Here is a 13,076-nt window from a genome sequence, read left to right on the forward strand (position 1 = left end):
GTGCCTGAGCATACCTAGTATTGATTAGGAATGAATGTAGGATCAGAGGGAACCCAAAACAACCTTAGTTTGGGAGTTGAGTGGTACTCGCCATGGCGAGTAAGTACTCTCGCCTCGCGAGTACAACCAGGATGAACTTGTTTGTGTGTTTGTGCGATCTGTGTCGCACTTGTTGATCAAGAGTGAACCCCTAATTGGTATTGAGACAATGATGAAGTTTAATGCAGTCTGTAGAGTTGTTAAGTTATATTGATATTAATTGAACATGAACTAATGTATTGTATATTCATGCAAGATATGAAGGTTGATAATAATGCAATTTATGTGCTATTGATATAATGATATCGTCTTGATATGTGACTTGTTTATGCGGCTTCCGTTATTTAACTAAGTGCATAAGTATATGATGAAGTTTAGCTCCAAATTATTGGATGCATGTTGATAAGTCGATTACGTTGTTTTGTTCATATGTGTCCATGCATAGCATATCATTGAGCTTAGTCCTCACCACGAAAATTAGGAGCTTTGTCCTCCGCACGTTTTTATAGGAGCTTAGTCCTCCGCACGATTAAAGTATATTAATACTTATGATGACGATTGGTACCACATGCATATAAGGAGTCTAGGAGCATTGTCACATTGTCATGATTAAGATGCCTTGTTGATAATGAATGAATATGTGATTATGTGATAAGTGTTTATTGATTATGTTACGTTGTTCATAATGAATTGGATATATGATTACGTGATAACTGTTTAGCATTTATGCAAAGTTAATAATGGAATGATTATGATGTTAATTTATGATTCGCAATTACATTGATTAATGTTATTTTATTATGAAATCTCACCCCTTCTGCTTGAAAATGTTGCCCTTCGTATGGGTAACTTGCAGGTGATCGTGCTTAGTGTGCAGTTGCCGTCGTGAGTGGCCTTGCCTTCACTGTGTCGTCTAGGTCGCTCTGATACGTAACGGGATGGGGTTATATGCTATAACATGCTTCATTCTTTTACGTGAACTGCTTATGTTTTGATAAACTCTTTTGAGATACTTGTTGGGCCTGCGTGCCAAAACGTTTATGAGTTATGATTATGATTTTCCGCTGCTATGTTAAAGATATTTGTGAAGGTTAAATTATCATTTAACTGTTTTTGGATTACGTTTCTATGTGATATCCCGTTTATGGTTTTTACTCTGATAATTGTTCATGAAATTTGTATATTGGGAAAACGGGGTGTTACAATAATGACATATATGTTAAACACAACTACTTAGTTTTATTTACACATAAAGTAGTCACATGATCCGCAATGCCACAAGTTCACGGCAGACAAAACACTTTCACATGATATGCATTTATTTTAATAGCTATGCATTGACACACATTACTTCTACTTAACTTTTCACCATATTGCTCATAAAAGTTTGAAAGTAAATAGAAAACATTATCTCAAAGTTGGACACATTTAAGTCCTCATAAGCTAGCTCAATTAGACTTGAGGTCCAATTAGGTGACTAATGAAGTTGAACTTAGGGTTCATGGTAACATCTGAGATTAGACAATTACACACTAATCTGTATATTAAAGCCCCTTAGATTTGCACCAATTTGTAATCAGTAAACACTCACTATTAGTATCAACACAATTGTGTTACCCTTCACTTAGATTTGTTATCTCCTTTCAATATGACGACCACATAGAAAAATTTCACTAGGTCTTAAACCCTACACATACCTCTCTCCCCTAGTTGGAATAAGTTACTCATAAATTGAGTATCACTGTTAGATAGTGGTACTTATCAATATAACGACTCAATGTACATATCGACGTAGCTCATATTATTCAGATTTCACTTTTTCACATAATTCACATATCTTATGACACACATAGGTAACATTATCATAATACACTCAAAATATTTACTCGAGTACAACACTTAATATTAATCACATATAGAAGCATGATAATTTCACAACATAACATCATCCAAAACTGTAAATATCATATAAATACAATACATGATTGAATATAAAGTGCACAATGCCTTAATAATATTTTCAAGCAGATCATGTTATCCTATCTTTATGATTATGACATTTAACTAATTAAAGTCACTTATTAAGTATAACAATCGGTCAAACCCCAAACAATACGAGAAATTTAGCATTCTCAATTTTTTCTACTTAACAATTTGATATCTACTGTAACGCCCTATTTTTATTTAAGTGATAAAACACGCGAATAATATAAATATTCAAGAAATAGACGCCACGTCATCAACAAAATTCAAAACAACATGCATGTATAAAATTCTCAACAGTTGCAGCGGATATAAACAATATAATTCAAAAACATACATGCTATGATGTCAACATACATCATCATCAAAATTCTCCGAAATCTCGACAACTGGGTAAATCTCCAAAACATAATAAATCCACAACAGATAATCTAGAATAATCATAAACAGACGCCTAGATCAAAGCCTATCCTAGACTCTAAGGACACGATAACGGAGATAGCTCCCGCTATCAAAGCAACCACCAAGCAACTCACGAAAGCATCTAACCCTGCACTTCGTCTATCCATCCATACAGACATGTAGGCGGTCAAAACCACTGGGGGTAAGCTTTACATCAATCATAGTCAATAAAATAAATTTGAGCATATATGAATTAAAATCAATTCCGAGTACTTCACATAAACAGTTAATTCAATATACACATTCACATAACAATCCCAAATATCACGATCAAGTACTCACCAAGCACACTTATCATCAACAATTATCATTCACAATCTCACCACAACCTTTAACAATTATCATTCACATGCAATAGTTACGACACATGTCAATATGCTATGCGCCTAATATCAACACATACATGCATGTGGTACCAAACAACAACAAGAACATGCCAACCGCACATCTTATGTAAGAGTACACCTCCTCTTACGCACAACTATGTAAAAGTACACCTCCTTTTACATTTCTCATATGACTCGATATGACAATGATGCACGGACATAAGCAAAGACTCAATAATGCAAACTACTAAACAAATACATACACCAACACAATGTAAAAGTACACCTCCAATTACATTGTTCAACTTTAACAACAATTGCATTATCAAGTATTTACATCCACACAATCAACATGTCATTATTCAATTAAGAGTCATCACCAAAATATCACAATTCATCAACATGTATTCATTAATCAACTTCAACTATATTCTATAGTTCAACCACTTTGCACAACTTATAACCTTCCAAGTAAAAAGAGAAAATACAACACCTTGTGATAAACGTCACATCTATCACTTACCATTTACTCACATATCTCCATTCAAACATATAAAACTAATCACAAAGGAATGTAAGATAATTGGCTTTAAGGAATCATTTTCGACAAAATCCGTATCAAGTGGCAAAACGGCCAATATTGATAATTTCCAAAATAAGGTAACTTATTAAATTTTAAAACCTACAATCCCATCTTAATCAATCATGTAGTCATGAGCTTAAGCCACTTACAAATTATTAGACATTAGTTCAAAGTATAGCTTAAGTTCGTATGAGAAAACCCAAAGTTCACATATTCCACATTCCCACCCGAAATTCAAGTTTAACATGATTAGATGTTTGGCCAACTTTACAAGTCTTGGCTAAGTCTATATGAACTGTAGGCCCAACTTGTAATCCCATTTAGTTCACAAAAGTTCATTTCGACAAAAATCCGAAATTACCAAAATTCAAGTTTCAACCCAAAATAGAAAATCCCAAATTTGAATGAGTAAAACATGTTCCAGTAGGTTTAGGAGTTCAAACAGAGGTTAAACAAGTTGAAAGAAGCATTTTACAAAGCTCGAATTGGCCCCCTAAGACCCGGAACGAAAGTCAAAGGTTGCTGAAACTAGGTAAGTTCGCTTAAGCGACCACCTTATTCACTTAAGCGAACAAGTTCCAGAAGCTACAACAAAAGTTTGATTGCTGTTCGCTTAAGCGACCCAGTCACAGAACCTACTGTGATTGTTTGCTTACCTGTTCGCTTAAGCGAACAATCATAATTATGCAGAAAAATATTACGGTTTTCAACCCTTTTTCACCCAAAATTCCCAATTTTGATCTCCCAATGCCCAAATATGTTTCCAAAGTTTGTTTACAGGTCAAAAATGTTGAAACAAAAATCTTTTTGATGAATGTTTTAATGATAACAAACCTTATGGAATAAACACTAAGTTTTATGAATGGTGATCTACTGATATTTGCACTTGAGTATTTTAACATAAGTAGACAAGAAGTAATACCAAACCAGTAGCATCCCAAATTCAAAAGAAGATATAACAATTGTTTGAATCAAAAGAGTGTTAAGTGAAGATTCAACAAGAAGATGGACTTTATGATTAATTGATTCATCATCGTGACCGCATGGTTTTGAACAAAGCCTTAAAGATTCGAGGAATAAAAGGTTGATATTTGAAAGGTACACAAGATCACTCTTAAAGTCATATGACAAAACACAAATTGAGTTGTGTTACATACCTTGAATATCTTCAAGATATGAAGATTCAAGAATGATCTTCGAATAGTTTCTAAAAAAGTTTTAGGAAAGGCACAAAAGTTTCATTCAAGAGAATGATTGTTTGTACCTTCTTGACCACATACATGCCTAGACTAAAACATCTCAATGAACAAGAAACATTGTGTACAATCACCAACAAAATAATTCAAGGTTAATTAACCGAGAATTTATTGTCATCTCATATAGAAGCGAACATTATCAACTCCGATGAAAGAATGATCTCATAATGAAGATGCATATTACACTCGAAATTATTCTCATCATTTCATCAAAATGATTATAATCAACTTTGAAGAGAAACCAATTCATGAATGAATTATTTATTAAGTCATTCATTAATGATATTGATTGAAAAAATATAAAAGAAGAAAATTCATGATCACATGCTTGATGATTCTATCGTAAAAGATTTAGGATGATCGAAGAATCTTCCATCATTTTTTTAAAGATATGATTCGGGAGAATAGAAATCAATCAAACGAATTTTTACTTTGAGAGAGGTTTCTCATATCCTTACAAAGAACATTCTGGTCAGACAAAGTGAAGAGAACATCCTCACTTGATGTTTTTAAAGATAACACATATTTACATTTATTATCTTGTTATCTACTAATGTGTTTTGTGATAAATGTTTCATGAGAATGATCTCAAGAATGTTCTTGGCACAACACAAAGAAAGGGCATTCACACAAAAGACAAGAGCAAGCTTTTATAAGGCAAGGCATCATTTTGATCAAGAAATTAAAATGTGTCTCACCATAAAAGAACATATGACTTATGCTTCTTTATGGACCTTAAAGATATTCTCGATCTATTAAGGAAAATGATCATAAGAAGCAAAATATCTCTTATCCAAATGACATACACATGAGATCATAACATGACATCACACATATCACTTCCTAATGGCAGTTTTCACACAAACAAGAAGGCAACAGCTTGCACATGTGCGTGACTCTCCCCTTTGCAAAGCTGGAACATTTTTCAAGTGAAAATTAAACATGCTTTTCCATCAAACAACATGTTGGAGCGCAAATGAATTTCAAAATAAAACAAAGCCAACTGTTTTATTAAGTGGAGAACAAGTTTCCAAAGGTTCTATAAAGGAATTTCGAATGTCAAATCAACGACATATCCATATCAGGCAATTCCCAACGTCCTTTATTTAAAGCTTTTCAATGACTCTTAATTTGTTGGCACTCTTCTCCAACATCTCTTTACCCTTTTATTGATTTTGGCTAGTTCCGCTTCAAGTACTTTACCATTTTCCTCTAAATAAGTTAGTTGGTCAGTCATATTTCTCGATTGTACTTTATGTGCAGATTAGGCAAGTGTACCAAATTATTTACCAAGTAATAAAGTGTAAGTAGAGTATCGTATCCACAGGGATTGTCGTTTCGTCCAAACAATTCACATTATTTATTTTTGTAAGTTTGACGGTATAAAAAATAAGAGTTTGAATAGTTGCAATCTTTATCTGTTTGCAACAGAGTAGTTTACCTGTTTTTGGTTGCAGAAAAGTAAGCAGCGGTTAGGATTCTTCGAATCCCCCCTGTTTATATTGTTGGATATTAAATATAAGTAATGTCGCGTTTATTTATCTTAGGTAGACTATACAAGTGATGAGGTCGTTGGAACGTTACTAACCCTAATTGGTTGCTCCCTCCGATGGCTAATTGCAGATGTTAATCACACGGCGATCCTTACGTGTGGGGTCTTGCTAATTCAAAGGTAATTGAAATATAAACTTAAATTGGCGTTACATCTTCAATTATTCCAAACATGTAAAAATAAGTTTTCAAAAATTCGCAGTGGAAAACAATATCATAATATTTCATCAACATATAACGAAATCTTAACAACCATGTCTCATAATACATCACCAACACTATCACAAAAGCTCGGACAAAGTCTTGACACGCCTAATCAAAGCCCTATCTATGACTCCAAGCAAGAAAAAAAGTAGCTCCAAATCTAGTTCCCGAGCAACTCACAATAAAAAGAAATCAATCATGCACACCGTCTAACCATTCGTACAAATAGGCAGGCGGTCAACCAAACGACCACTGGGGGTTAGATAATATTCTACATAAATAGATATAATCAAGTAATATGCATTCAAGGATTTCACATATATCATGCATACATACTCATCATTCCTAGAGTACTAGTTTCATGTGAATATTATATCATATTTCAACCATAACCTAACAAGCATATTCATTTTTAAGGTCAAGTAAATAATCTTCGAATCAAGACATCCAACAATGATTCATCACGTCAACATTACTTCTCATGGAAGCAAGCATATCAAGAAACATATGCAAGTCCACAATTACATCTAATCATAAAGCTTCACCAAATTCCATAAATGCACAAAATCACCAAATCACATATTCAAGTATGACACGTTTCACCAATTTCAAGTGCATGCAATGTTCTAGACACTTCGACATGCATGTGATACCAAGTTTTTGGATTCAAACATAATTTTACGGAGACTCCACTAACTTAATAAACACAACCAATAACATTCTTCACCAACTAACATAATAATCACCAACAATTACTTTCTTCACCAAAGACTCGACATGACCATGATGCATTGACTTTCAAGCAAAGACTTGACAATTCACAAATCACCAACTCTATATTATCCAATTTTCACCATCATATAATATCTTCACCAATTCACAATTGCATTATCAAGTATTTACATCCATACAACCAAGTAATAATAAAAAACGAGTCAACAATATAATCATCATCAACAGTTATCACTAGAAGGAAACAACATCTTTTCACAAAGAAAAATTCACATAATAGACGGAAAATCGAGCACATCAAGATAAGAAACATATCTTACACTAAAAAAATCATTGATTCATCTTCATTTCAACACATTATCATGAATACAAGGCATTTTCAAGTTATAGAATCATAAAACTTCATTTTCGCAAAGTTCGTCTATTTTCACAAGAATCGTCTATTTCCAATTTTCACGACAAAAGCTGGACAACATGCTCTTACTCATCATCGAAACATCCCTACATATCACCTAACATTTATGTCAATCAATCATAGCATATTTGTTTACCAAAGTTCCTTCATTTCGCAAAATTTCCAAAGTTCGTCTCATTTTCTTTAAGTTTCGAAATCATTTTCTTTCCTATGTTAATCCATTTAAATAAGCTCAATGAAACTCTAATCAAGTAGGTTTAAGTATTTGTAACTCAAAGGGATGCATTTTGAACCTTGGAAGTACAAGAATTCGTCGTTGCGAACCAAACAACACGCGCACAAACGTGCACGTTTTGCTTGGCAAAAATGCATGGCCACAGTAACAAATGCACGGTCGGTGCATTTTCACTCGCAGACCTTGCGTTTTACCCTGACAGCAAAACAACACGTTTTCGTGTTTTTTGCGCGCAAGGAAAATCCGATTTTTGATCCGCTTTTTATTCCGTTTTCACCGAATTCATCTCAAACACTTAAACAGATAATACTCACCTCAAAATATAGTTTTCTAACCCAAAACAACTTATTTCAAAACCCTCAAAACGACTTATTTATTAAAAGTCCTTAAAATGGCTTTTAGCTCAAAAATCCGATTTTCTCCCAAACGATTCCTCTCCAAAACTTAACAATCAAAAACATAAATCCAACTAAATTCAATTCTTTTAAACAACTCCACTAATCCATTGAAAATCATCACAATCATAATTCTCCTCTTTTGACTCATTTTCACAAAAATCACCAAAACATAACAACTTAACCAAAAATCACATTCCTGATAACCAATTACATGAATTCTCAACACAAACATATACCCAACAACACTCATATCATATAAATCATGAATTCATCATTAATCATCAACAAAATCATCATTTTCACCAATTTAAGCTAAAATCTCAAAGTGAACCACTTAACATACAACAACAATAGAATTTAAGCATCAACAACAAGTTTCTAACCAATTTCATATACCCAAATTCAACACTTAAATTCAAGCACGAAAATCCAAACATATAATCATCAATCTTCACAATTCAATTAATATAATTATGACCCATAAGCTAAAAGTTGACTATAAACTATATGTAGAGAAAACTTATCCTCATTACCTTGTTTTCCTTAAGCTTAGCTAATTCACCAAGAATCTTCACCCTCTCTAATGAATCCTAGCTTCCTCTTCACTTTTTTTTTTTTTTTTTTTTCAAATGGATCTTCCTCTTTCTCTTCTCTCTCAATTCTCTCTAGCCTCTCTATTTGTGAAATTGTGAACTGTTCTAACACTAATTTCTTCTCATGAGTTAGCTATATATACTCAAATAATGGGCTAGGTTACTAAAATTCATAATGGGCCTATAAACTCTTACCACTTAATTCTAAAAAGTTACTACACACTTAACTCGCTAAAACATCGTTTGTTTACCACATCAAAATAATATGCGCAAGCTACTACAAACTTAGTAAAAATAGTTATTCACACTAAAATATTATACATTCTAAAATTACTAATTTAACCTCGCCCCTCAAATTACCAAAATACCCTTAGTCCTAAAAATAACCAAAATACCCTTCTTGCCTAGAAATCCACTAATCCCAAATTAAACATACAAACAAGCAATTAAACACATATAATAAATAAATAAAATAATCCTAGCGAACAACGGGTTGTTACACAAGTGGTCAATTAGTTTCACCAAGGGTAAATCGTTCAGAATAATTTGAGTTCATTTCTATGCGGACACAACTTTTGGCCACAATGTACTTACCTCTCAGCTGAACTCCGAATTACCATGTCCATTTCCCTGGAAAACCGAATGGTTAACACAAACAAAAATATATTAAATGGGTATGATGGTAGACTTGGGCTATTTGTAGTGAGCGAAAGGTTATTCTCTTTTAATGTCTTGTATAATATCAAAAGCTTGAAATACCCTTGAAAATGATCTAGAAAACAAAATATCTTTGACATTATATTGTTGTTTAGCCCTTTGAATATAAGTCTAGTTGTGTAACTCACCCCAGGATTCACCAAAGTCAACAACTTTTGATCTATTGTCGAGTAGAAAGAAGAAAGGAAATTACGACCTCCATTACTAATAATCTAAAGGAATAAATGCATAAATATTAAAAATCCATAAGCTGAAACAATATATCCTAAAGGAATGATTCCCTCAAACACATGGAATCACCCGTAAAGATACTCATAATACATCCACAAGAAAGCAATAAAATCCATAGAAAAAATATAACTAAAACAATCCCTCAATGTCACTATCAAAACAAGGGTACAAAATCCAAAACATAAAATAAATACTTGGCATACAAACCAATCAAGCAGTCTCATAAAAATAGTCTTCATGTAAACAACATGAAATAGTCCCTCCATTATTCTTCACCTTCTTTTGGTGGTGCTTCTGTCCCATCGTAAGCGCACAAACATGAATAAAGAAAAGTGGTGAGTAATCGAGTTACATAAAGTATAATGACATATATGTTAAACACAACTACATAGTTTTATTTACACATAAAGTAGTCGCATGATCCACTATGCAACAAGTTCAATGCACATTAACAAAACACTTTCACATGATATGCATTTATTCTAATACCTATGCATTGACACACAATACTTTTACTTAACTTTTTACCATATTACTCATAAAACTTGGAAAGTAAATAGAAAATACTATCTCAAAGTTGGACACATTTAAATCCTCATAAGCTAGCTCAATTAGACTTGAGATCCAATTAGTTCACTAATGAAGGTGAACTTGGAGTTCATGGTAACATCTGAGATTAGACAATTACACATTAATATGTATAGTAAAGCCCCCTAGATTTGCAGCAATTTGTAATCAGTAAACACTCACTATTAGTATCAACACAAATGTGTTACCCTTCACTTAGATTTGTTATTTCCTTTCAATATGACGACCACATAGAAAAATTTCACTAGGTCTTAAACCCTACACATATCTCTCTCCCCTAGTTGGAATAAGTTACTCATAAATTGAGTACCACCATTAGATAGTGGTACTTACCATTATAACGACTCAATGTAGATATCGGCGGAGCTCATATTATTCAGATTCCAATTTTTCACATAATTCACATATCTTATGACACACATAGGTAACATTATCATAATACACTCAAAATATTTACTCAAGTACAACACTTAATATTAATCACAGATAGAAGCATGATAATTTCACAATATAACATCATCAAAAACTATAAATATCATATAAATGCAACACATGATTTAATATAAAGTGCACAATGCCTTAATAATATTTTCAAGAAGATCATGTTACCCTATCCATCTCATTATCACATTTTTCTAATTAAAGTCACTTATTAAGTTTAACAATCGGCTAAACCTCAAACAAAACGAGAAATTTGGCATTCTCAATTTTTCCTACTCAACATTTATACAAATAACTCAAATACAACCATCTTACCCTTATCTTAGATTTGAGATCTACCACCATGTAGGTTTTAAAAAATGAAAGCAAAGGTCTCAATGAAATAACCAAAATTTTAATAAAACTTTAAAAGATTATTTTACTACACAATTCACAAAGGCAAGGAAGAATGAACATACCAACTTAAAGTAAAGGACTCAAGAGATAACTTTGATCAATAGAGAGATTCTCCACTCAAGAGATAAGCTATAGGAGGTTCTTAAACCTTTTAAAAATTAACATCCATTTGAGAGATGAAAAACCCTAAAAAAATATAGGTTTTCTCTACTCAAGACTACTTTAAACTATCACAAAGAATCTCACACAAATTCTAAGGATCACACTCGCCTGAAATACAAATATATCTTATCGAGCTGCCACATTTTCAATTACAAAAGATTCACAAGATAGTCATGCACAATTAAACATGTTCACGCTTAGAAAATAAAATTACATTTTCACACAAATCACATATCCTTGTAATTAAGAAATAAAAAACTAGCACATTAAAAAGTGGGTGTTAAACATATTTCTACCTGTATTGTTATCCAAACCTCCAAAGTTTCTTTTAGAAAGACACATATCAGCACCACCATTGAAATTTTCAAGTGGTGGCATCTTCAAGCCTATGCTCATATTGTTATCAAAAGCTTTAAAATTTCCTTCAGAAATTAACATATCAGAACGGCTATCAATACCATTTTCATGTGGCAGTATCCTTGTGTTGCTTTCCTCATTGTCATCAAAACCACTACTCGTATAATCAACTTCCTTGATCAAATCTAATTGTGGTTGTTGGTTCAAAACTTTTCCATCTATGGTTACCCCAGAATCTGGTTCATTTTCATTGTCTAAAGCACAAGCCATTGGTGGTGGAGAAGGAGGAGGATTATTATGAGGCAATGGCACATTTTCAAAGCTCATACGGAACTTTCTAACCATCTTAATTTTTTCCAGAACAAAAGCAATCAGGCGATTTTTCACACTATTATCAAAATCATCTAAAGACTTACCTTCATTTTCTATTTGATGCATGAAATGTCCCATCAATGTCTCTTCATTCTCTTTATTGATTTTGGCTAGTTCCGCTTCAAGTTCTTTACCCTTTTCCTTTAAATAAGTCAATTGGTCAGACATATTTCTGGATTGTACTGATTCTGACATTGACTCAAATTTGTGTACTAGGTCTTCTGACAGATCATGAAATGACGAAATTGAAGATCTTGTATCACCTGGGAAAAATGCAACAGGACATGCTAAGGTTGTCACCTGCCCCCTTTTTGTGAACCACCTGTTCAATCTTTCCTTATACCATCTCTTTCTACGGGTAATCTTCTGAATCAATTTGGATGAAATCTTCTTTTTTTTGATTCCAGCCATAACTTCGATTCAGTGGTATTTTCTTTTCAATTTTTGTTTATATCATACTCTTCTTAAGATAAAATAGAATGGTTCAATGAATCTTTGTCCAATTAATACACGTTATTTTTCTCTGAACCACACAATTAATTCTATGTGAACATAAGTCAAAAGTTAAACGTTGTTAATTTATTTAATTAATTAATACATGATTAAAAAATATAAGGAGCTTTATAAAAAAGAGTAATATTAAATTTTCAAATCTTTTGACGTTTTTTCATTAAAATTTCCTTATTATTAAATTAAATATTGATATTTACATTGAAAATTGTACCATAAATATTTAATAAGCGTTCAATAAAATAGATTCTCTTTAACTATAAGCGTTCAATATTGATATTTTTTTAAACATACCCCTAATTAATATTACTAACTTGTTTTGAAATATGTAAAGTAAAATTTAATACACATACAAACAAATGACAATTTGGTAATATTAACACACAATAGACACATTAATTATACTAACAACTTTTTTTAAGAAATGTGAAAAAGGCAAAGAGGGTTTACATATAGGGACGGAGGGAGTATTAATTATGAAAAGAATCGAATCAATTTTTTTTACTTTAGCAAGTAAAGAAAATT

At 32.3% G+C, this 13,076-nt stretch overlaps 1 protein-coding gene across 1 annotated transcript; it reads right to left on the reverse strand.

The window, feature by feature from the left end:
* Positions 1-10,336: 10,336 nt before the first annotated feature.
* LOC25502705 (uncharacterized) lies at positions 10,337-12,452 on the reverse strand. Its single transcript, XM_039829080.1, has 2 exons — positions 11,609-12,452; positions 10,337-10,395 (listed from the first exon to the last, which is right to left on the reverse strand). The coding sequence occupies exons 1-2, from the start codon at positions 12,450-12,452 to the stop codon at positions 10,337-10,339; spliced, it is 903 nt and encodes a 300-aa protein (XP_039685014.1).
* Positions 12,453-13,076: the final 624 nt, after the last annotated feature.

Source organism: Medicago truncatula, chromosome 8 (genome assembly GCF_003473485.1).
Source record: "Medicago truncatula cultivar Jemalong A17 chromosome 8, MtrunA17r5.0-ANR, whole genome shotgun sequence".
Lineage (NCBI taxonomy): Eukaryota > Viridiplantae > Streptophyta > Magnoliopsida > Fabales > Fabaceae > Medicago > Medicago truncatula.

What these genes read in the sequence shown, in the direction of transcription:
- LOC25502705 (XM_039829080.1), bottom strand. Translation starts at nt 12,452, where the DNA reads ATGGCTGGAATCAAAAAAAAGAAGATTTCATCCAAATTGATTCAGAAG. An exon ending in AGGTTTGGATAACAATACAG is followed by an intron (nt 10,396 to 11,608) that starts GTAGAAATATGT and finishes GTCTAATCTCAG; the next exon opens with ATGTTACCATGAACTCCAAG.